The 27,523-nt window shown below is 35.8% G+C and overlaps 1 protein-coding gene across 1 annotated transcript; it reads left to right on the top strand.

The window, feature by feature from the left end:
* The first annotated feature begins 47 nt into the window (after nt 1-47).
* LOC132552958 (fibroblast growth factor receptor 4-like) lies at nt 48-27,168 on the top strand. The gene is made up of 20 exons (XM_060217157.1): nt 48-60; nt 9,486-9,673; nt 10,040-10,268; nt 10,588-10,738; nt 11,055-11,194; nt 11,871-12,028; nt 12,440-12,671; nt 14,298-14,442; nt 14,887-15,032; nt 15,557-15,676; nt 17,381-17,500; nt 20,452-20,606; nt 21,490-21,561; nt 21,832-22,015; nt 22,388-22,498; nt 23,021-23,199; nt 23,853-23,975; nt 24,493-24,604; nt 25,456-25,552; nt 26,991-27,168. The coding sequence occupies exons 1-20, from the start codon at nt 48-50 to the stop codon at nt 27,166-27,168; spliced, it is 2,853 nt and encodes a 950-aa protein (XP_060073140.1).
* Nucleotides 27,169-27,523: the final 355 nt, after the last annotated feature.

Genomic DNA, 27,523 nt, shown 5'->3' with positions numbered 1-27,523 from the left:
TGGATTATCATTCAACTACTTGTATTTTTGTGTAGCGTGGTATCAGCATGTCCACTCGTGGTAAGTATACAAAATGTACAGACCTAGCTTTACTGTTTGTTTACAAATATACAAAATGCCCTGTGTTTTCAGTCGATATACAATGTACACAGACGACTATTGTAGTACATATCTCGACACGGCATTGACCAACGGTGACCACGAATATAAAACATAATTATTTTTATTTTACCTACAAAATATTTGAAATATTATTAAAAACCTCTTCCTAATTAATAGTATTCAGTTAAATTTGGAAGACAAATATTCAGATGGAACTGTTGACACTTTGGGAAATAATTTGTTCTAATAAATTCAAGTTAGACGGCATTTACATGTCAGTCTAAAGCATACTTGATTTTTTCCCTGTGATTTAGCGGGCAAGTTTACAAGGTCACAAAATTGACAGCAAAGGTCATACAGGATCATACGATAAGGTTATACGGGGTCATATTGTTAACATAGTAAAGTCATAAAAGGTCAAAGGGTAAACACGATAAGGTCATAGAAGGTCATACAAGGTCACAGATTTAAAAGTGTTACACGGTAGTGTTAGCATCCGGTCAATACAACTGATACAACACGCCTCTCCTTAAAACTGAAACTTGAAAGTTTAAATCCTGATTTCTGCTTTTAACATCCGGGTAGTTGTAGTTTTTTTTCTGTCCCAAACATCAAACTTTTTGACGTTCTGATTGGGCATCTGCAGTGAGATTTAGCTGTCAAATTGTCTAATGTGATAAGGGGTGGTTGAAACTGGGGTATGTCTTTCTTTTAGACCCCCCCTCCCCCCCCCCCCCCACTCCACCATCCCCGCACCCCTGGGATGTCAACAGCCTGGTTTTACAGACAGCTTTAACAGCTTAATGAACACTTATTGTTTGAAGCAATGAAATATTTAAATTTCGTTAATACTGTAAAGTAGCGTTTTTCAATTATGACTTTTACTGAAATAAAATGTTTCTAGTTTGTGTATTTCCCTTTTGAAAAATGTATTTGTACACACGGTAAGTAAAATGTGTATATTAATACATGTTTCCATACAACATCCTTACCTGCAGATAAAAGTGCATGTAGTTGCATACATATTTATGCATATTCTATGCATGAATGACCTGACAAAAAGTGCATCAGGTGAAGATATTATCTAGGTTAACTTCAATATGGAAGTAACAGTGCCTTAAAGGGTGTAACAAGTAAATTTTGAGTAGTTTTCTTGACGTAAATGAAACGTACGCTTGCGAGCGTATTTCAGAATAATATTTCAATTTTCGAAGGGATTGGGTCAGATAAATATGAAAATCTACGATTGAGTGTACATGTATATGGCGAGCATATCGCCCTAGAGTAAATCTGTATGGTACATATGTGTGTATGTACCACGAGCGTAGTATGTACTGTTGTCACACAGATACCACCCCCGGGCTATCATAGTACAATGAATGTGATGGACGAACATAGGTTTCTGTGGTCTGGTATAACGGTCACCTTAAAAGCCGAATGGTCAGTCAACCGCTTTAAATAAATTTTCACTTTTATTTATCAAATTAGCTGTTACGCTCATCCCAAAAGGCAAGTGACCGGTCATCTGGGGGTGAGGGGCTGTTGGTGGTGGTGGGGTGGGGGTCCGGTTTAGTGTAGAGATGATCGGTGATATCCATATTTAGGTCACTTGAGACAAAGTCGCATGATGACCTATTGCGATCACCCTTTGTCCGGCGTCATGCGTCCGTAAACTTTTAACATTTTCGACTAGTTCTCAAAAAAACCCTGAACCGATTTCAATGAATTTTTGGCAGAAACCTGCCAATGCCAAAGGCAAACAAAAATAGTGAATAATACTGTTCCTACCCCTGGTCAAAGTGACTAAAAATTCTAAAACCTTCTTCTCAACATCCAAACATTATAGAGCTAAATGCTCTTCGTGGATGGAAGGGTCTTAAGGTGATTTACCAAAATTGTGAAATTTCATGGCCCCAGGGTCGTACATTTCAGCCTGGGGAGGGGGTGGGGGGTGGGTAAGCTTTACTATAGTTTGTATAGGAAAAGTACATTTTTTAGCAAAATTTTTAAAATTTCCATAAGAAATATTTCGAACTTGGTTAGAATTATAAGCATAGGATGACAATGTGCTGGTATACAAATTTTGATCCTGACTGACTTCCAGGGGCTGATGGGCGGGACCAAATGGGGTCAAATTGACTAAAATTTCAAAAATCTTCTTCTCCGAACTAAGACATGGTAGAATCAGATGACCATTGTGGTTGGAAGGGTCTTAAGGTGCTTTACCACAATAGTGAATTCCATGGCCCCAGGGTCCCGTGGGGAGGTGTCAAGTTTACTAGAGTTTATATAGGAAAACTGCAATTTGAGTAAAATGTTTTTTATTTTCCATTGGAAATAACTTGGTAAGAATTATCAATATTTAATGCCAGTTTTTGCGGTGTGTATATATTGACACTGAACCGAAAGGACTTAAAACATATCACAGACGTCATACTCTCATCAATGCCACAGATTCTTTCTCATACCACTTAAAGGCTACTTACCCTATAAGCTTTATATTCAATATTGCTTACTTGAGATAACATTCAAGACTGCTTAGTCTCTTTTTGTGTATTCAAATTCAATTAAGTTTTCAAAACTTGTCATAAACAACTAGCTAGGAATTCTAAGCGTTTCAACAGCAGAAAAATGACGAAACAGTCTCTAACATCTTTAAACCTTTGAAGTTGTGATCAGATGAACAATTCAAAATGTAAAGCTACATGAGATTTCAACGAAGGAAAAAAGTAGCAAAGAATCCAGAAACTCGCACAGATCTGAATAAGTATATCATTCTGTAGACAAGATTTCCGATATCCGATAACCCTATCTCTTCAAACATCGTCACATTACCTGCGTGCAAATTGGCTTGATACGGAATAATTTAGTTCATATGATACACCTTTAGTGAATATCTTTTGAAAATTATAGTGCAGACATCCTTTGTTTATATTGGATGACAAAATTCTTAAGGAGCTACAACTCACCGCTGTCTTACCTAGTCTTTTAATAAGAACCTAAACTGTAATTGATATTGTTTACACAGGAAGCATACTTCATGAATTCCATTCTAAGAAAGACGTATATGCACACACTACTATTCTGAACTTCCTTTCTCGGCTTAATATTCTACTTAAGTGTTACGATTGTTGTTCATATTTCCTCATCAGATCAGCGTCGTCTTTGATTTCATGGATTTAAACCTAACGTAGACGAACGTGTTATGTTTTGTACTATCTAGTTTTTAAATTTCTGAACCAGGTATAATCTTTGGTGACACGAGATCATTACTTAGAAATGGAAATCTTTATAGAAAACGACTCAAACATGGGTTAGATACAAAATCAATAAAATATAGTAGATGTATTGATTAGTTCCGAGGTGCTTCAACAGAAAACGTTTAAAATCGTTATTCATGATAAAAAAAAGACAAAACAGATGTGATATTACTTTCGGTCGAAGACAGCATGTCTGACTAGTATTTCTCATTTGTCTACTGTTGTAATTTATCTCCCCTTCGGCTGAACTCTCAAGAGAGCTCAAAGGTTCTCAGTAACTGGGAGCTCTTCCCTCTTCAAACTTAAAAACATGTTTTAATTGCTTATATTTACAATTATCACTGCTTCTAAATCAATATCTCTCCATAACTGCAATTTAGGACGTGACTCGGGTCATCGCGTATGAATATATGTAAATAATGACGAACTTCTTTCCGCATAATTCGTGTCTATGTTTACAAAAAAAGAAAAAAAAAAAAAAAACCCACTAGAATGTAGACTAAGATATGTATGTCATAAAGTACAGTTATGATACTGTTGTAATTTACAAGATATTGCGATTTTTGTCAGTAAAATGACTGAACTACAATAATGTTATTTTGTTGTCACGGAATAAGTAGGCGAAGTTTTGGCTGCTATTGTGCATGGAAGAATATGACGTCAGAATATACTTCGATGTAGATTATGCATAACATTTTGAATGCTGTTATAATTTTTTAAACTCAAAATGTATATGTTAATCTTTTATTATCCGGAAATCCCTCGCGATGAACGTTTTTTTTTTTACTTTTTTTTAGAAAACAAATCAATTATTCAATATTTAGTGGCGCTTATTTACAAATCAAATAAGATCATAAATAGTGTCATTCAGATTATGTTTCTTGACAGCACTCTAGCGACATAATTCCCTGTGGAATTAAATCAAATTTTATATAATTGACCTTCTTTTTTCTTGTGCTAATTGAATAATGAAAAGCGAGGCAATTTGTATCGTTTGTAATATTTTAATTTGTTTAGTTTATGAGGTCGTAAATCCAAGTTGATAAATTTTTGATAAACGCAATTTACCTCGTGCTTCGCTGGTTTTATTGCGTCATAAACTTAAGTAGATAAAAGGTAGATACTGAAATACAGTCATATGCACCTTACGTAAAGCATCGCTAACTAGGTACGTACATGTTTGGGAGAGCAATTTTTGAATGTTGATATCTTTTCATGTTGAACTAATTGGGTAAAAACTTACCTTATATATCTTTTGTATGTAGAAAAATACTTCTTTTTATGTTTTTGAAAGCTTGTAATTACATAATTACACGTCACACACACATTCTATTTTGTTTGTATACAATAGCCACTGTGTTTCTACGTGTGGGCGAGTTTGTACCACTATCGATGGCTGAAATTGTGTAAACTTAGATGTCTGCAGATTTGATAAAAAAATCTGTTCACATGTTTTGAGAAAAGGATAACTATACTAAAACCAGAAATTTAATTTAATCAATCAATCAATCAATCAATCAATCAATCAATCAATCAATCAATCAATCAATCAATCAATCAATCAATCAATCGATCGATCGATCGATCGATCAATCAATCGATCAATCAATCAATCAATCAATCATGACTTTTCAATAATCTTCCGCCTTTCGACTTCTTTTGATTTTCCTCCGTCGCTTTTAACATCTTAAAACATTAGACCCTTAACATCAATGATAAGTCCAAGAAGGACGAAACAACTGTGCTGCTGTTTGCCTTGTCTTATTCCCTTTGTACGAGTTCAGAAGCTTCTGCTATTATTTCTATAAATCATATCGTGTCCTAGTTTCATACCATAAAGTATTAAATGTTATTTGTAGGCCCAAGAAATACAAGAAATGAAATAAAACAAAGTAAAAAAAAAATTAAAACAAATAGTAATTAAATAAAGAAAGACCCCCCTCCCCCCTCCCCCCCCCCCCTCCCCAAAAAAATGAAGGGTATTAGAAAAGGTCACGATGAGACTTTGTCTCAGGTGACCTAAAAAACAACAAAATACAAACAAACATCAGAAATATCGAACTGTTTGATAAATACAAACACATGTTGAATACATTGTGATGATTACAGACACAGGTACACTACAAAACAGCACACCTGTATAACAATGTAGTGGAGAAACTATATCCGGGTAATTTGTGAGTCACAGTCACGAGTGTACGGTCAAACTGCACCCTGCATTGTTTAGGTCTTGTTGGATTCCGATTTCGACACTGATCAGAAATTCAATATGGCCGACTGGAACTAAAACTTCAACCTCATATATGTTGTATCTCTATTGTAATATTGTGAAAAAAGGATTCGATTTGATTGAAATCTATATAATACGTATCGTTATTAAAGTTCAAATCCTTTACTTTAAATGGTTTCAATATTATGTTGTCACTTACCTGCTTCCGTTTAGAATTTGCTCGGGTCCAAAAGTACAGTTAGCGGCCATCTTGAATTGTCTTGTCTTAATTACATGTAGTTCTGTCACCTGGAACCCTTAAGTTTTCATGACACTAAAATGTATATTACAGTATCGTTTCAATGACCGGCACAGATATGGAATACAAATGTCTACTGTAAGTCAGTATTTATCATCAAAAACTTTATGCGTCTCTTTGTCGTCTCGGAGACCGTTGGCATTGTAGTTCAAATTATTTCTTTACATGTTCTGTAAGAAAGAAAAACATGTTGAAATCGACAAATATAATCCTTTGTACTTTTAGACAACAAAGTAGTCGTTCTTAAACAATCTGATTCACGCATAAAAAGTCTGCATTTACATACAAATCATCATTTGGCTGCCGAATTTGGATGTCGGAAAGAATACCCCCACGCGACCGGATGTGTAGACACGCGTGCGCACTAAACGATTACGAACTATCCTTTCCTTCATTAAAATTGTATGATGGCAAAGTTGTTTTTCTTAATTTAACAAAAAAGAAATTTGAAATCGCATCCATATAAGAATTTCATTCCAGCTCAAACATGTCCACATATAATTAAATATTGTTTACCAGTTAATATTTTTTGTTTCGAATGACTGTCTACAAAACTCGACTCCTCGAAAATAGAAGAGACATGTAATTGAAAATAGTCGATAAGACATAGTTAGAAATTCAAATGTCATTTTTTTGCAAATATAACACTTTGAAATTAAATTTATGTTTACGTGGTCGGAGTGTTTTTATGCACTTTAATATTTGAGATTAAAGATATCGCTAATTTTGTTACATAAATTGATTTTCGGGAACAGATTTACATCTCAGGGAGAGATTTAGCACACAGATTATTTTCTCTACATTAGCTGCAGATCATATCTCTTCTGCATACACAACTCAATTAGAATTGGAATAATGAGAGTGTTTACAAAAAAAAAAAAAAAAAAAACTGTTTACAATGATCTTGCATAATAAATGCACACTTTGAAATACTATAGTGTATTTGGCATGAAGATCAAAAAACATTTATAAATGTTATCAGAACTTTCTGTGTCTAACTTTTTGTAAAATAATAAATAATGTAAAGGTTTAGAAAAATGACAGACAGACAGACACAAAACTTGTATTGTGTTAAACAAAAATACATAGACAAGTAGATAAGAAAAGGAAGAAAAAATGAATTCATAAAATCAGAAACCGAATCCGGACAGACATGCAGATGTATATGATAGAAACAGACACCGGACAGACATGAAGATGTATATGATAGAAACCGACTCCGGACAGACATGAAGATGTATATGATAGAAACAGACTCCGGACAGACATGAAGATATATATGATAGAAACAGACTCCGGACAGACATGAAGATATATATGATAGAAACAGACTCTGGACAGACATGAAGATGTATATGATAGAAACAGACTCTGGACAGACATGAAGATGTATATGATAGAAATAGACTCTGGACAGACATGGAGATGTATATGATAGAAACAGACTCTGGACAGACATGAAGATGTATATGATAGAAACAGATTCTGGACAGACATGAAGATATATATGATAGAAACAGACTCCGGACAGACATGAATATGTATATGATAGAAACAGACTCTGGACAGACATGAAGATGTATATGATAGAAACAGATTCTGGACAGACATGAAGATGTATATGATAGAAACAGACTCTGGACAGACATGAAGATGTATATGATAGAAACAGACTCTGGACAGACATGGAGATGTATGTGATAGAAACAGACTCTGGACAGACATGAAGATGTATGTGATAGAAACAGACTCTGGACAGACATGGAGATGTATATGATAGAAACAGACTCTGGACAGACATGAAGATGTATATGATAGAAACAGATTCTGGACAGACATGAAGATGTATATGATAGAAACAGACTCCGGACAGACATGAATATGTATATGATAGAAACAGACTCTGGACAGACATGAAGATGTATATGATAGAAACAGACTCTGGACAGACATGAAGATGTATATGATAGAAACAGACTCCGGACAGACATGGAGATGTATATGATAGAAACAGACTCCGGACAGACATGAAGATGTATGTGATAGAAACAGACTCCGGACAGACATGAAGATGTATGTGATAGAAACAGACTCCGGACAGACAGGGAGATGTATATGATAGAAGCAGACTCTGGACAGACATGAAGATGTATATGATAGAAACAGACTCCGGACAGACATGAAGATATATATGATAGAAACAGACTCTGGACAGACAAGAAGATGTATATGATAGAAACAGACTCTGGACAGACATGAAGATGTATATGATAGAAATAGACTCCGGACAGACATGAAGATGTATATGATAAAAACAGACTCCGGACAGACATGAAGATGTATAGGATCGCTAGCTCCACGCAGGGTATCATTGATGTGTTTATAGTAAACCAATTCTTTAGTAAGTGTGAGTTAGTGTGCAGCCATACGATATCGACCATACGTAAAGAACCCCGTAATGTTAGCTTCCAATTCCCGACACTAATACACTAAGTTGTAGTCTTTCTTGCTAAAACTAGATTTAAATATCTCCTGGTAGAAATTTAAAACCTAGATGACTGCATATCATCATGCCGTCAATTATAACCCGTAATATTGAAATCGACTGAATTGTAGGGGTAAACATTCTTGACATTGATTACGTCATATGGGGTCTCTTCTTTTATGAGGACAAACCTGTTCACCTGAGATGGACCTGCATTTCTCCTTAAGGCATTTGAATATGTCGTTTTTTTATCGATTGGATCAGTTGGACTGGGATGGTTTTTATTGTCTTATTTTACTTTCTGACGCGCCATGACTAAGCCTTTCGAGGTGTTTATCGATATTTGCATGCAATGCTACAATTACCAGGTCGCCGAACTGTTTTTTCCGCATCAACGAACAAGCATCGTGTTCCAAGGTCTTTTCCGAGCAAACCGTTTGGACTGCGATAGACACATTTCCTAGTCTCGCCGCCGAGGTAGAGTCGGGTAGGCGGGTGTAGTTATTTTAAGGATGCATGTGCCGTATTAAATATGTAGAAATAATGATACCCAACGATGAGAGTATTCTTGTGTGACGTCATAAAACCAGGCTCTAAAACTGATGACGTTGTCTGACGAATTACTGCACGACACCATATGTTGCATCTGGACTTTTTTTTTTATCTTTTCTTCATCATTTGTACATCTGTTTACCTACATATTGCGGTCTCGATTAAAATTTCACAAAGATAAAAGAAAAAAATGCGTTTATTGGATCCTCAGTGTTGAATGTTAATTGTCTTTATGACGACCTGTTTGGAATGAGCAGAAACTGATTATAATTTTTTCACGTGTTTCCAATATCAATAATCTGTCTTAACCGGTCAGATTGGCAATCACCCCAAATGGCTTCAAATAAACTCAAATATCATAAATTATATCTCTTCATTCGAAAAATGTATTTCATGAAGAAAATATATGAAACAGAAAATGTGGTTAAGAATTAAAACAATTCCTCACGTGCTCATGTTGTATGTTTGTTGATTATGCAAATACATAATATTCTGAAATATATCAGCACCACATGAATGATCAATGTGTTTAAGATATTTTCCATTTTTTTTGAACAGTTGTCGTCCTTGGCATTGCCATACTGTTGGTATGCGGACGGCGAAAGGCAGGTGGCGCGTCTGGCAGTGGCGGAAGTGACATGCCGAGATTGACAGTTACAGACCCGAATGTCCGCGAATACAGGCCAAGTAATGGAACCAACGTCACAATCACGTGCACTGGTGTGAACTTCGTCAAGGATTATAGGGTAGGTACTAACATACGGAAACTCTGCTCTTAAACGGTAGTTACTAAAATGCGGAATATGAAAATTTTACGTGTCAGAAAAATACGAGCATTTTACGGGGAAAATTCTTAAACAAGGAAAAGTGATTATTCTGATCAATTTTTAAATTTTGTGAAGCAAAGTATTCCAGGGAAAGTCTGGAATGTAACTATGTTGCATAATTTGTTGAAAATAATACTCTATTTTTATTAAATATATTTCCAAGTGACGAAGACAAGTGGTTTTGCTTGATCAGCCTATGTTGGTAACATACAGATATGGTTTCGTGTTTTCATTGGTTCTTAAACACGTCTTTTCATTGGTCTAGTGTTTTTTCTATCCCTTAAGGTTGATTGGTCGGTTAAAACACGCATCGGACCGAAACCTATCACTAGTGCCGCAGAGAAAACACCCGACGATCCGACCAAGTATCATGTGGCCAGTTCCTCCTCCAGTGACGGGGACACGTTCACGCTGACCATAATGTCCGTCAGACAGAAGGACAGCGGACAGTATATTTGTTCTACCTACTATGAAGGCGGTATAATCGAGGGCGCGCTCAAAGTCGTGGTCGAGGGTAAGAACCTCTTCAAACTTGCACGATTCTTAAAAAAATCACCAAAATTAAGTAAATTTGGGGAAAAAAACATAGTTCATTTTTTCCTTTCTGTTTTCTTTCTTTGTTTTTCTTTTTTTTTTATCTCATCTGCATTTAGAGACTAGCATTTTTATCAATCGATTCTGGAACATTTATTTGGCTAGTCAGTCACTCGATCGAATAAGTTTAATGATAAGAAAGTGCTTCGCATTGCAATATCTTTTGTTAAGAGAACAGATCTATGTCTTCACATCATCACATCATCTGTGTTGATAAAACGAGGCGAAACTTATTACAGATATTCCCGTGCTACATGTCTTCGCTCGCAATATATCGGCTCCTATCGGAGGTTGGGCGGGACTTTCCTGTGAAGTTTTCGCCGAACCGAAAATCCAGGAAATCGTCTGGGAACGGAACAACGATATCATCAGCAATGGCACGGATGAAAGGTCAGTCTTAACGTCCGGTTTATAAGGTTCTTGAAATCCGGTTTAGAAAAACTAGAAAGTTCTAAGAAAAAGCCATCTTATGCCAAACATTATTAGAGTTCGAAATAACGACAGACAGTAAGAATGATATTGTTTAAAAATATTACCATATTCTAGAGTCATAGTGTTATTTATATTTGACAAAATGAATAAATACGTGTGTTGACTTTTATGTAAAGCACTACTGAAAAAAGTCTTGTGGAGAGTAAAAGAAAGTTTTGGAAATCTAGTTCACTTTTGTTAAACTGTTTACTTTTATGTTTTTTTTTCGTTTCAGATATTTCATCTTTAATCGCGGAACAGAAATGATTTTGACCAAGTTAATGATTTTGAATGTATCACATGACGATGAGGGCAGCTACACGTGTGTTGCTAGGAACGACAAAGGGTTATCAAGTCATCAGATCTGGCTGTACAGTAAGTTATCAGAAAACAAAGTATTTCACGTTGTGCACCAATAAGATTTACATGATCAACTTATGTCTTGGTTCATTTTTTAATTAAAATTATTTTTCTATGAACTTTTCAATGTTATTGACGATTTTTTAACATTGTTGACTGATACTCAGTTCAATTCAATATCACGTCTAATTATCTAGATCTCAAATGATCGAGAGAGACAGAGACACAGAAATAGACCCAGAGAGAGAAACACACACAGAGAGAGAGAGAGAGAGAGAGAGAGAGAGAGAGAGAGAGAGAGAGAGAGAGAGAGAGAGAGAGAGAGAGAGAGAGAGAGAGACAGCTAGACAGACTGACTGACAGACAGAGACAGACACAAAGATAGACGCAGAGAAAAACAGAGACAGAGACAAAGAGAAAGAGAGAGAGACACAGAGCGAGAGAAAGACACACAGAGAGAAATGGAAAGAGACAGAGACAGAGACAGAGAGACAGAGACAGAGACAGAGACAGAGAATCAATACCTAGATACAAACACAATACAAATTTTGCATTAGATGAAGTATAACCAGGTAATATATAACAGCTGTTTAGTCCCTCTAGGACTCATCGGTAAAGCTACGGACTTTAAGTTAAGTATCCGAATCCAGAAGACAGACTCAATAATCAAACACTATTGTATCTATTACAGCATTTGTCTCAAATCAAAGTGGAACACCGGAAATGGGGTTTCTACCTCTGAAGAGTGCTAAGATAGTTGAACCGAGTCGGTACCATGCCAGTGTAGCAGTACAAGGTACTCTCCGGGTCACGTGTCTTGTAACCGGGTTTCCACATCAACCAAAAAAGGTAAACATATAGATAGTTTCAAGCAGACTTTATTGTTTCATATGGGTAAACAAAGTGCGTGTTCATTATGATGTCATCATGTGTGCTTCATAGAAAAAAAAGTTTTTTTTCGGTAGGGGATACTATAGAAATCATACATTTTCGTGAAGTTAAAAATTCGTGGCATTTCTAGAAATAATATTTCGTGACAAATTCATTAATACAACTTTACCAGATCCTACATTTTTTCATTCACAAACACCTGCATGTGCATTCTGCATTCGCACACTAAATACATGTACACCAATGTACACCAATTGCAACCACCCCCATAAAAATAATAATATGAATATGAACAGCAATATTAACAACTCAGCACCATTATTTTATTGTGTTTTTTTTTCAACGCACCAATTTTACATGATTTTCCAGATGCTCTGGCGCATTAGAAGTTTCGGAGATGGCCGTAAACTGCAACTCTCGGGTTCAGAAGAGCGTCGCTATGATGGCGTCACCATCACCACCTACGTCATGGAAAACGCTACAGGGTTTTATTATAATCTCATGTACTACCCTGTCATGTACAATAACACCGGAAGTTACACGTGTGAAATCCTTCACCGCGACGGCGTCAGCAAGGACACTATCAACATCACTGTATCAGGTACGGAAAGTGAAAGTAGACTATCGAACTCACCAACAACAATACGACTGATGGTGGTTGGATTCTGTTGATGTTGGTTAGTCCCTCTTAATACCAAAAGTCATGTATGAAGTCTGTAGTAATTACCTGTATGATCATATCTTTATAGTGACAAGGCTGTGGACAGGTAGGGCGTAAGAATTGTAAGAGGCGGCTAAATAGGGATCTTCTTTTCTTCTAGATAAACTCTAAGGATATAAGGACCGTAATAACGCGGTAGATTTTTTGTCTAACAACCTCCGAAATGATCCGATGTTAGTGGGTCGGCGCGACTTCCCCTGGCGGTTTAGGGCCCTTCCTGTTAACACTCTCTGAACTGTCTTGGCCGTGGTCTTCGGCAAGACACTTCTCCGCTTTAAATGGCATGCGAAAGGTCTCCAACATGTTGCCTTTTGAGTAGCCAATGGATACTGCAAGGCTGTTAGCGGGCAACCTGTCTGTTAGTGGCTGTTCAAGAGGCGATAAACTTCGCAAGCAAACAACTAGAGACTCGTTTGTCTATGGATCGGAAGCTCACCGTTATCAATGCCACGATTTTAAGAGGGGGGTGGGGAGGGGGGACGGGGGGGAAGGAGGGGGGAATCTTGTAAACAGTACTTCCGGCCGAATTTCAACACTTTGCAGTGTTAGTGATATGAGAATATGATTTGGCAATGTTGATCACCCTTTGTGGCTGACCAATACCTTTTCGTTTTATTATTGTTTATATGTAAGGACCCTGACCTCCATGGCTGGCAATTCACTCCGTAACCCTTCATTTGGCAATAATTATCTTGTGGTCACAGTGTTGAGCGTCTGTCGGAGTAAGTAAGTAATGACCCCTGTCCACTCTCTCGGTTAAACGGTGCCAAGTTGAAGGAGATTTCGTAATATTGCTTTAAAACACATCAATTTCTATATAAATATATCATCAGGTTTGACGATTAACCTAACGCAAAGTTGTACCAGTGGATTTTTTAACGTGCTAGTTAATCGTGGTTTTCATCAAAGGTATAGACAGACGTGTTATTTTGGTTTTAAGAGGGATTACGTAGGCCACGTGCATGCCACGAAACTCTCAATGGCAGTGTTATCTGCTGCTACTGACAGGATATTTCAATGTGTCATTCTACTGGCAAAAAAGGAATGTCTACATGTGCCCTTCGTGGTGGTGATATATTTGAACGACAAAATGTTGCTGTATCTTGTTCTGGGGTCGACGGGGCTAGCTCTATTAGTTACATGGTGGTGTATAATTTATAATAGAGAATAATTGTGGTCCGGTATTCATTCACGTTGTATACGTCCATTACGTAACATATCCTATCGTTTACTGTTTATAAATAACAAATGTAAATAGGCTTTTAAAATTCAAGTCAATGAATGTATCCCATAGAGATGAAAACCGCCATTGTCAGAATATACCTCTCGCATATATTTTTGTTGGAATTTGCAGCGACGGAAAAAGCTGCATTTTAGTCAATGCATTTTAGGTTAAAGTTATATTCTGAATTACTTGTTAAAGTGACACCCAAAAAGAAAGCTGATACTATTCAATCTTCTGACTTTGTCTCCATTTCTAATGCTTTGACCGCTCTCTTGTGGTAGGTGCTCCTATCGTTGTGGCTTCACAGTTGTCGACCTTTGGACTACTTGGTCACAAGGAGGTGCTGAGCTGCTCGATATGTGCTAATCCCGCCCCAACATTAGTGTTGTGGTATTTCGAGGACGCGTTGATTTCGGCATCATCAAGGTATGTGTTGTACGTGACGTGTGTATTACGTTACTGTGTTGTGTGATACGTCACTTTGTATGGTGCTACGTCATTATATTGAGAAATATGCATCTGTGCACTTCTTTCACCCGATAGACTACGCTAGTTTAAAATGCTCTCAATTCAAAGCATGACGTAGAGAGAAGGAACTAATACATGAAGTTCATCCTTTTTAACTATGTGGGACGCCAGTCCCTTGTGGGAAATAAATATGTCACTTTGAGTTAAAAACTATCGTTCGTAACACGTCATTATAACTAAAACCTCACCACGCTGTGTAATAACTTTTATCATCGTGGTGCCCACAGTGCGCAGAAATAGGTAACATCAGGTATGTTAAGACCAGATAAGAAATGTTCTGTAATATATGACAGTAAAGTTCTCTGCCTTTACAAAACTGTAGATAAATGCTCTTTATTTCAGGATTGAGCAGAGTTTGACCACAGTGAATTCCGTAGAACAGAATGCGACCCTAACAATCAAATCGATCACTGAGGATGATTTTGGCACCTACACTTGTAAGGCATACAACAGCGTCACGCATGGAATGGCAGTGCAGGTCATTCAAGGTCAGTTAAGTTTATATAAGGTCAGTAGAGGTCATACAAGGCCAGTCGAAGTCATACAAACTCGTTAGATGTTTTACAAGGTCAAATTAACTACAATGTTTTATAATGTCAGTAGAGCTGTTACAAGGTCACTTTGGGTCACATCAGGTCGTACAAGGTCATACAATATCAACACATTCTAAATATTGTTTAGATAAACCAGCGTAGACCTTTATCGCAGGGGAAAATGTCACATGACCCGTTCCAAACAATTTATTGGTCATCATATTTACATTAAACTTTATTTGACTTCCAAAAAACTTCCAGATTTTTTAGTAGATAACCTCCTCCATTCTTCATCACTTAATTTCTTGTCGGTTCAAATCCTATTTTTTGTTTTCTTTTGTTATTATTGTTGTTTTGTTGGTTTTTCATTTTTTTGCTTTGAAGTACTGATTACAGCTGTGATAAAAATCATTTTCGTCCACCAAAATAATTCCTGTTTCACGTTTGAGCTCAGAAACACTTTGTTACTTTACTTTCAGATGTTGACGAGTGTAGTTTTGACCATCAGTGTCACCACGACTGTATAAATGGACTAGGCACGTACACATGCACATGTGCAAGTGGTTACAAACTGATGTCTGACGAAAAAACATGTGAAGGTAAGACCACGCACTGTCACGTGACACCTACGTTGAGTTTAGTGTTGATGGACACCTATTACGTAATTCTAAATATTGACCGTCCTGCACTTAGTTATGTAATCACGTGTTAACGTCACGTGTGACGTACAGCACAGTGCATTTGTAACAAAGCTGGCGTAAACACACGTACTTGTTGGTATTAGCCATGTTTATTACATGTTGAATATTAATAATGTTACATGTACAAAAGGAACATCTCATCAACATAAAGAGTTTATACACTAGTAATTCACATTGTGTCTCGTATCAGAACTGTCCCTGTATAAAAACAGTACTTCTAAGGTTTACACTAAAATACCCACTCCTCATACTGTTCATCATGGTGTAACCTGTCTGTTCATAGGGCTAGTGAGCTCCCCCGCCTGTCCATAGTGCTAGTGAGCTCCCCCCGCCTGTCCATAGGGCTAGTGAGCTCCCCCCGCCTGTCCATAGGGCTAGTGAGCTCTCTCCCCCACCCCAAAACTCACCTCCTTTTTATCCATATTCTATCGGATTTTGTCATGGAAATGCGACGATCTAATGCCCAATTGATTGAGTTTCATATCAGGGTGGACTTCTGTTTATTAGATTGCCTAATACATGTTAACCGGAAAATCTCATGTTTCAGAGAGTTTTAATCTTTGGCGCGATGGGCATTCCCAATAGGCAGTTCGAAAGATAGTTAAAGTTATCAATAAAATATACTAATAGGATTAGTAGATATCAGTGCTGTTTACCGTAAATACAGTTTTCACATCCAGTCCTCTAGATATTACATATTGATAAAATTAATCCTACAACCAGTCAGCCAAATATTACTGACTTATGTATCTGAGATACACTAATATCGAAACCACATTTGGTAACAATATATCTAAATCCTATTTTGTTACACATTTCTTGGTTTAAAAAACAAATGGACAACTGTTTTTTTTTTAAAGTTATGAAAACTAATTTTTTAAATTATATCGAAATGCAATGAAGAGAGCAGAGATGTAAAATATTTTCTTCCGAGATATGTAATCAACAATTCATATTGTTGATTTTTCTTGGGAGTTAATTTTTGTTGAATCTACATGTCCGAGAAATAATACCAGCACTGGTGAATTTCATCAAAAAGATTTATCCACCAAAATGAAATTTCAACCAAAAAATATATATATCTGTATACAATAATGAAATTTGAGTCATACAGTATCACGAAGGGCTTAGAATAATTATGTAAAAGGTGCCTATTTAATGTATTAGAGTTTCACGGTTTAACCAAATGATTGAAGTAAAGATGAAATGTACTTTGTGTTCTCAACGTCCGTAAAATCAGGTAATTTACTGGGCCTCAATATTCGTTTAAAAAAATATGTAGCGAACCAAAATGAAACTCCCACGAAAATCAATGATTTTACCGTAATTTTTCAATTTATTTTTTGCGATAATATTCCATCTTCGAAAATTGTGAAAATCAGAAGCACACGAAAATTACAATTTTTACGGTACATGGATTGTGAATAAGGTACAGAGTAGAGGGTTGGGAGGTGTTGAAAATATGGATATACGAATATTGAGTAAAAGTGAAGACATTGAAAGAATATTGCTGCAATGTGAAATGTAAGTTTGGAAAAAAACAGACAAGCTTATCACCATTGATAAATATGTTTATCTCAAAACATTTGTTTATCTGAACAGATGTGAACGAGTGCCAGCTGACTGAGAAGGTGGCATGTGAACAGCTCTGTACTAACTACAACGGAACGTTTATGTGTTCTTGTCGCGAGGGCTGGACGTTAGACGACAATGGTAAAACATGTAAGTATATTTCAAAGTCAAGCAAGGCACTGACTAAACAACTAAACGTTTGTGTTTTTGTCGCGGGGGCTGGACTTTAGACGACAATTGTAAAACATGTAAGTATATTTCAAAGTCAAGCAAGGCACTGACTAAACAACGAAACGTTTGTGTTTTTGTCGCGAGGGCTGGACTTTAGACGACAATGGTAAAACACGTAAGTTATTTCAAAGTCAAACAAGGCACTGACTAAACAACGGAACGTTTGTGTGTTCTTGTCGCGAGGGCAGATTCTTGGACCTCGAGAAACAAAAAATGACGTACATCTCGAAGACTGGCAATGTACTCAATATAACGAATGTTTTTGTGTTCTTTTCACGAAGGCTGTGACGACAGTGGTATAACTCTGTGCTCACCATATCGCAAGAGCTTTCTTGTCCAAGAAAGAGGTTATCTTATATTGAAGCGTACGTCACAAATAATACCCTCAAATCAAAGAAAAATATACTAGGGACAAAAATCATAAAAAGTGATCAAATTCCTGGTTAACAATATCTCAATCGAGTTTTTCTACCTATGGGAACAACCTGTGCCCATCTCTTGGCGAGCATGTTTTTGTTTTCAGACGAGAGTGAACTTATCGAAATAAAGATGTAAATTACACCAAAGACACTTTTACATTACCTCAATCTTTTCCTACAACGAAACCAAGAAACACAGCCTTTCACCAAGCTGTATAATACACTTGATGTTCTCAATTTGCTTATTGTGAATTTTCCATTCCTGGATAACAACATTTGTGCATCCCCAACCTATGACGTATATATATATATATATATATATATATATATATATATATATCACGATTTTCATTTGCGATGTCGGCAGCTGACAAACTCACGATCGTGATCTTATCTCTTCTATGTGGTTCTGTTATTGTTGACCTTGCTTTCATTTAGCAACTTGACATTACTTACTGTGACCAACATTTACATGGTGGTATCGTAGTGGAAGCAAAAGACGCTTACACTTTTGGAATGTTGGTCTTACTATCCTTGTACTTTTGTAAGAGTGCCTGTATAAATCTTTCGTTTGTTCATACTTTGCTGTAATTTCATCGAATTTGTGTCTAAATTATGATACCCTTAAAATGTCGGGGTTTTTGTATTCTTGTGAGGACTCGGATAAAGTAAAACATTTAAGTATATCTCAAAATCTAGCAATATAATATTTACAACAGGACGTTTATGTACCTCTTGCGACGAAGATAGAACATGTAAAATCTCGATTACTAACGACAATGTTTGTGTATTCTCGCCACCAGGGCAGCGTATAAAACCACAACACATATATCCTAAATATAGAAGTGATGCAAGGGGCAAAGGTTGCCATGAAATTTATTAAGGAAATTTCAGTCTTCATTGGGTGTATAGGATAAAAAGATAAAAAGATTCTCAAAATTAATCTTACCGGATAAATCATTTGATATCATATATTTCAATCTTTTAAACATCATCTTAAAATAAATTCGATTTCGAGCAGCGCTACGATGTGCATAAGAAATTCTATTACTAATGAAATATTTTATTGTATTAAGACATTATTAAGAGGGGTACGGAAAGAGAATGTCTTGTTATATTTTATCTGATATTGAGACAGCTTGTATTGATTGTTATACCAACTATCACCTGTACACCTGTTAAAGAGTCATCCTCTCACCACTCTCAAGATCATTTCATTACGAAGAACTTAATACTATGAAACAATACTGAGCCAATTCTAGATCAACAAATACACAAACACATTCAAGAATATTTAAAGACCAGAAGGTGTTTTGTTCTTTTCAAACAAAGTATATAAAATCATCCAAACACGAAAACAAACTGTTTGTTTAACCAAACAAAATATAAAAGATTGTTTAAAAGGGAAAATAATCGGTTACGGCCAAGCTCGGGACTTAGACTCAAATAGCAGTGTCTAACCCCTGCATTCTACAAAAAAAAAGTGAATAGTTTTTTTAAGAGTTTAGCTTAAATCAAGCTGCGTCATACATGGGTTTTGTTCTTTTAGGATTCATCAGTGATGCTAAGAGTCTAAACCATCTCATTTTTTCTGTTCAAACAAAACTAACAAAGACTTTCAAACACTTACGAAAAAATGCATTGTGTCCATTACAACAAAAATATGAAAAACGTTGAAAAATGAAAATCTATTTTTGAGCTCAAACAAATTATACATGAACTTCCCCAACATGTAAGACGTCCCTTTTGTTCAATTGGACGAAATATATGCTATGGCTGAAAAAAAAACAACTTTAAATACCATTTTGTTTGTTCATCTGAACCTATCTATACAAATATGTTTCTGAAACAAACACAAATAATTTAGTTAATTCATATTAACACACAATTGTTAACAATGTCAGCAAAAATATCATCGTATATGTTTATCTGAAACGAAACATGCGAGAAAGTTGGTAAGCATACACCATTATAATCTTTGTGTTCATCTCAAACAAAAAAAGTACTTAAACTTTTAAAGAGCCAATATAAATTCAGTTATTTTCACGTTTAATGGCATCCATGATGATGTCTACTTACAAATTAGAAACACGAAGTACTTTTAAGATAACACTACAAAATAAATGTATGTGACTCTCAATCATTTATTCAACCGTGAAAAACGTGAATGAAAAACAACAGAGAGTAACAAAACCGCCTGGATCCATCTTTCCACTGGTACGTTAGTGACATTGATATTCATAAATAAAGACATATAAATTCATCACGACAGGAATGATAACAAAAATCACGTGATTAACCGGAAATGACGTTAATATTTGTTATTTCAAAGTGTCTAGTATGTGGTGTACATATCAGTGTTGTCATTTTTATTGTAAAATGTAAACACATGTAGCAAGAATTCATCAACTGCCTGTAGATTTACCATGACGACATATTTCACTACTCCAGGTACCAATATGAACGACAACTCTGACGAGAATAGCGACGAAGAAGACATACAAGCGGAGGAGATTTATTCTATTATCGGAGTCACATCCGGCGCTTTACTCGTCATCATTCTCCTCATACTCTGTGTCGTGTGGTGTCGCCGGAAGAAAGACGAGGTAGGGACTAAATAAAATATTCATCTGTGGTGCAAAATGTTGAATGGCAGGTTGACTATCTAATTTATTTAATAAGCGTAAAGCAGGCGGCTACATCTTTAACTTTTAAAAGCTTGGAAGACTTGAACGATTTGGGTTCAGTTTTTAAAAACTGACTTGAACGATTTGTGTTCAGGTTTTAAAACTGACTTGAACGATTTGTGTTGAGTTTTTTTAAAAACTGACCTGAACGATTTTTGTTTATTTATTGAAAACTGACCAGGACGTTCTGTGTTCAATTTTTAAAAACTGACTTGAACGAGTTGTGTTCAGTTTAAAAAAAAACTGACCTGAACGATTTTGTTCAATTTTTAAAAACTGATTTGAACGAGTTGTGTTCAGTTTAAAAAAAAAACTGACCTGAATGATTTTGTTCAATTTTTAAAAACTTACTTGAACGATTTGTGTTCAGTTCTTAAGACAACCAGAGTGTGTTCTCTGTATAAACCAATTCGAAAAGGAATTAAATCAGAACACCTTATGAACTAGGACGTCATTGTTGTTATATTGGGATGATAATAAGGGTGTGTTTCCCGAACGAATACTCCTGTAGTGCTGAAAATGAGACCTAACATGGTAATATCGGTAGACACCTTCATCACAATGTAGGTCACCTAACAATTTTATGTTTAACATCACCATCACAAATATACCTGCAGTGAACAACGTATGTGTAACTATGGAAACCTACTCGGATTAAAATGGCGCCTAAAGCGTTAATACCTGTTCGTGACAGGTCTGACGTATTTGTGTGATAATTAAGTACAACATACCACAAATGGTGATATCTCCGATTGTATTGACATGATTTAGATGTTTACTGATTACGTGTGTCTTTCTTCAGGAGGAGATGCCCATGAAAGCCGTATTTTCAGTTAATTCAGGTTATAGTGGCTCAAATTCCGAAATAAACATGGTGAGTAGCTTCCGCATGAAAAAGAAACACTTCAATTCACATGAATACATATTCTTAAATTATATTCTCAATTCAATTCTGTTAACGTTATTCGTTTTCTTGCCATGTTAACTTACTATATACCATTACAGTACTTACTGTACTATATAACATTACGTTATTTATTGTGGTATATTAGCTAAATGACATAACTGTGATTTACTGTTCTGAACAACGATTTAATTATTGTCTGTTGTGTGTAATATGTGACAAAAATGTTATGTTTTTCAGGCAAAGTATCATTCTACTAACACTAAAGATACCAAAACAACGCCTGCCGACGAATTCCCGCGTCAAAGACTCCAGCTTGGCATCGATCTGGGACAAGGTCGTTTTGGAAAAGTCATGATGGCACGAGCGTTAAATGTTTCTGGCTTGGGAAAATGGGAAATGGTTGCCGTAAAAACTTGTAGAGGTAACGAAAAGCTTCACATTGATTTAATGTATCGTATAGATATCACATGACAGGTCATAATTACCAAAACATGCATTTGGTTTCTCCATTGAGAAAAGAGCAATCTCGATTTCGATTACGGCAACTGTAAATAACTAATTTACTTATCCTTATAACGGTAATGGTGAAAGACGATCACGTGACAATGTGATACAAATTGTACAGCAATAATACTGTAACTTTGAATTTTATAATAATTTGAATTATCAATGAAAAATAATAGTGCCAGCAGTCAAGATATTGTTGTGAAATCTAGGTGTATTTTTTGTATATCTCTATGTAAATTGATGTCTAATTGCAATTATGGCACGTCTTAATTATCTTCTGAAACAGACAGCGCATCTGATTTAGAAAAAGAGGACCTGTTCCAAGAGTTGGAAATCATGAGAAGTATTGACAAACATCCCAACATTGTCAGTTACCTCGGGTGTTGTACAAAACAAGGTACCGAAACTTATCATAATAGAGTGGTAACCTGTATTTCTGCACTAAATATCTTTCACATAAAACTGTAGGATAATTATATTTTACTTGTATTTAGAAATAGGCTTTTCAATATGTGTGAAGTACCATGAAGGGTAAAAAAAAAGTTTTTTTTTAAATATTTGGAATAATCATCTTCTCATAATACCATACATTAGACACGGGTTACTTTCTTTAATAGTCAGCAAATGCATGCCTATTTTCCGGTTAGGCTTACTTTTGAATTCAGTTTGTTACGCGGGAATCTCTAAGTTAAGATATTAAAGCACATGGAGTTAACTTCGATAAATCAATCGTGGTATCCAATCAGATTTATTTGCATAGAATAGCATGTCTTGTAATTAGAGCAAATTTCTATGATACGTGCATACTTATGCTTTGAAAAGTATTGCCGAAATAACCTTTAAACATTTGTCAGCTTTGTGTCTCTCGCTGTACATAGTCTTCCCATACTCATATAGTCATGGTCCTGTTTGTACTCAGATCCCCTGTACATACTTATGGAGTATGTCCCTGGCGGCAACCTTCAGTCTCAGCTCCGGAAGTGCCGTCCCAGCCAGCTGGCTACAACAAGCGAGGAAGGTAGTACGCCTTCAGTGAAGGAGCTTGAGACGCATGCGCACCATGTTGCTAAGGGAATGGTATACCTATCATCGATTGGGGTAAGTGAAAAGTCACGTGATCACTAATACCTTTATCAGGTGAGATACTTGTGTAGGTGACAGTGTAATCATCAAAATGTCCAATGTATAATTTTAACAGGTCTTGATGTAAGAAAATCTATTCTATACTGTTTTATAACCTAACAAAATGCTTCACAATGTTTTTATTTATGTTCAAATTGGATTCAATCCAATATATTCTTATGAATTTTGAGCTTCAAGAAATACCAACGCGTCTCTTTGATAACACTAGAATAAGGAAGATTCCATTTACGTATGCTTAAGCTTTCGACAGGGACAGATGCACAGATACATCAGATACGTACACGCCCATTTTAAGATATACAATCAATTTCATTTGTCAATCATCAACAGGTAACACAACATCCACATGGACCCACATCCCTTAAACCAGTGAAAGTGCAATGATCCCTTTAACGAAACCAATTGGACAAACCCTAAGTGTTTAATATTTCATCATGTGTGATGACGCACTTAATCTGATTACATCTACATAACACTACTGATTATCCCACCTCTGTATAATCATACATGTTACAAAATTTTGCTGTTATTTTGCCTCTTGAGCTGTATAATTTCTGCCCACTGTAGCATAATGTGACAACGCTAAAATGAAGTGTTCACCTTTTCAGATCATACATCGAGATCTAGCGGCGAGAAATATCTTAGTCGGTCGAAACAAAATTGCAAAAATCTGTGATTTTGGTTTGGCGAGGGACGTGGAAGGATCTGATATGTATGAGCGGACCTCAAAGGTATACTTTTTATTGAAACATCTGTATTATTATCTTTTTCCGTTATCATTGTCCATGAACATATAGGATAAAACGACCTCTGTATATAGGAAAAACTAGCGCCTCTACCACAAACTGATTTACATAACTGATTGTAAATTTGGTCTAAATACTAAGTAGGAATCTCGCATCAGTGAACCGAATACAAACTTGTTGACAAATTGTCCGGAATCTACACCGTAGTTAAGAAGTACCATAGTATACCTGTTTGTCCATTTGCACCGACAATGCAGTAGATCTTTCTGTTTATAATTCATATTGTCTATGAATGATGCGGATGAATATCCTCCATGAGGACACTAGCTGTATTCTATTTGTTTAATTTTGAGAAATAAAATTACTTGAACCTTAACATTTAACTAAAGTTATTAAAGCAATGACCAAAGAAATATTTGCCTTTAATACAGACATTTTGGACAGTATATGTTGTCGATTGAAGTAGACTACCTAGTCATATTTTTCATATCTTCAATCATAGGGTCCGTCACCTATACGATGGATGGCGCCAGAGTCACTGTCAGACCAATGTTTTACCCGGAAAAGCGACGTGTGGTCGTTCGGAGTCCTCTTGTGGGAGATCGTTACCCTAGGTAAGTCACCAAATAATCACAGTTCATGCCTTGTATAGTTAAAACATTTAATTTGAATTTTCTTATTGTAACTTTAAGTCAGGTTTTGGCAAAAGTCGACCATGCATACCGTATCATTTTTTGTAATTCTACGTAGAATAAAATAATATGAAGATAAAAGTGTTATGAGAACAGACTATATTTAACAACATAATACATTGCTTTATGATTGAATGTTAAGTAGTTTGGATTTTTTAGGAGCAATAAAAGTTCATTCAGTGCAATTAGATCCATGTAAAACTTAGCATTGATCGTATGATATGCACATCCACTTGGCGTTATTTTTAGATCACAAAACATTAGAAAAATATGAAATGAATGATATGATTGAGCCAGTGAACATTTCCCTCTGTGTCTTAATTTGGCCGAGTATGATTTTTATAACACATCACACAGCTGTTTCGCCCTACTAAGACTCGTCAGCGATGCTACATCACACAGCTGTTTCGCCCTACTAAGACTCGTCAGCGATGCTACATCATACAGTTGTTTCGCCATACTAAGACTCGTCAATGATGTTACATCACACAGCTATTTCGTCCTACTAAGACTCGTCAATGATTTCAAGGGCCTATAGTTTAAAAACTAGGAGGCTATGGAAGAATTCTTTTAAAATGAAAGCGAAATCTTGACATGGGGTTTACTAGCCTAATAATTAAATACTTTATTGTAATGTTCATGAATCGTATATCTTCAAAATTACGCCAATAACATAGGTATACTCCGAATATTGTCACTTTCCTAATCATGTACTATTCTCGTGGATGTTTTTAGTACAATACAGTTATTCGGATATTGAAATTTGTTTGTAGGTGCCACCCCCTACCCTGGTATGACAGCAAGGGAGGTCATTAAGACGGTTCTCATTGGGAAGTGGTTACAGTGCCCCCTTCACTGTAAACAAGAACTGTAAGTAAAATAACTTGCTAATAACACATTTTAAAAAGAAAAGGAATTATTGAAAAATTTAAGTACTTTTAAGATTCGAAAATATTTAAGATATACAACCACGTAATAAAAAAAGACTTAAAAGATATTTACAATATAATCTAAGAGAAATATTCATGAATCATTCCTATCCTAATACGGGTTTTTAAACTAGTTGACTATGCAACATTAGTCATGTGTCACATCGCCATGCAGGTAGGGCTGAAAATTAAGATCTACTGTCCTACATTCACAAGAGGCGATTGGATATGAGATCTGATCTTTACATTCTGCGCAATTATTTTCTTCTGATGTCACCATTTAAATTGTCTCATCAGGGTTGAATGTTGGCCCTTGGTCCTGTCCCCTGGCCAGGGTATACAAAAACTCTCTGTTTACTCTAAGAATGTTTGTAATGTAACGATTGAAGATCGGTAATAAGTATAATGTGACAGGGTGTGGTGATCCGCTGGTCTTCAGTGGCATACGTCGGAGTGATAACACTAGAAATCGGCATTAAATTCGCGCTATCAAAAGGGGCTTACACCAACATATCACTTCCATTTCTATATCATTTCCATTTTGTCTCAAACAAAATGCTTGGATATATTACACTGATATTATTGTTTATTTCAAAGGTCAGTCTGGAGGCTTTCATTAAAGGTCTAAACGCTGTATGTAATTAAATGTAGTAATGTTTATATTAAAGATAACTAAAAAAGGTTGTACAGGCGTTGAATTTATATTCCAGCTATGACCTGAAAACTAGATGTTATATCGTGGTCATGTTTATAAGTAGGGTTAAAATGTGATGATAAGCTACAACAACAATATATCTTATGTTTAAGTGATAAGATGCTAGAATATTGTATTCTCGGGTTAATATTTTTGTTTAAGACTAAATCTGATGATAAGATACAAGAATATTGTGTACTCGGGTTAATATTTTTGTTTAAGACTAAATCTGATGATAAGATGTTAGAATATTTCATTCTCGGTTTAATATTTTTAAAAGACTAAATCTGATGATAAGATGTTAGAATATTTCATTCTCGGGTTAATATGTTTAAAAGACTAAATCTGATGATAAGATGCTACAATATTGTATTCTCGGATTAATGTTTATGGTACAGACTAAACCTAATGATAAGATGCTAGAATATTATATTCTCTGGTTAATATATTTGTTTAAGACTAAATCTGATGATAAGATGCTATAATATTGTATACTCGGGTTGATATTTATGTTAAAGGCTTAACCTACCGAGTTTTGTTTGTGTATATGAAACCTCAACCCGATATTGGGCTATTTCAATAACTGTGTTATGTTGATATCACCTGATAACATGTGAATAAATGAACTTATGTAGAAAAGTAAAGGCTTCTGAAAGTAATATACTTGAGTATATCTGTGTTTAAGGTATAGTCTTATGACAAGATGCTGGGATATGGAACCCAAAGAGAGGCCTAGTTTCAGTGAGATCGCCAAAGAGTTGGAAGTTCTTATCGAGTGTGAGACAGAATATATTTCGTTCGACACTCTGGAAGAATCAAAATACGGTTGTCTAGATCCAGACAAGGTGGACGAACGCGTGTAAACAATTCCGTAAACAAACAATTTGGATAGTGTGTACCACGGGTGACAACCAATACTGCGGAACAATTGCAGAGTCTTGTGCATTGGGTTTAAATGTGTACCCTGAGTGAGACTTTTGATGCGCGTGACTGACCATTTCAGCTGAATGACAAAATGCATATGATTGATGTGAAGTGAACATTGTGAAAAACAACATTACCTTTTATGTAAATGTTACTTAATTATTTTTCTAACGGCACTTCATGAGATTCGCGAGGAAGGATTTTGTGAGGATTTTCGGCGAACCTTTAACTGTGATATTTGAGTGGCATGGTACAGACTGTACAGAATCACATGTCAGTTAATTAATATATAAA

This window comes from Ylistrum balloti, unplaced genomic scaffold (genome assembly GCF_031769215.1).
Source record: "Ylistrum balloti isolate Yb309-2 unplaced genomic scaffold, AGI_CSIRO_Ybal_v1 Utg370288, whole genome shotgun sequence".
NCBI lineage: Eukaryota > Metazoa > Mollusca > Bivalvia > Pectinida > Pectinidae > Ylistrum > Ylistrum balloti.
This window is presented reverse-complemented; position numbering and strand designations above follow the sequence as displayed.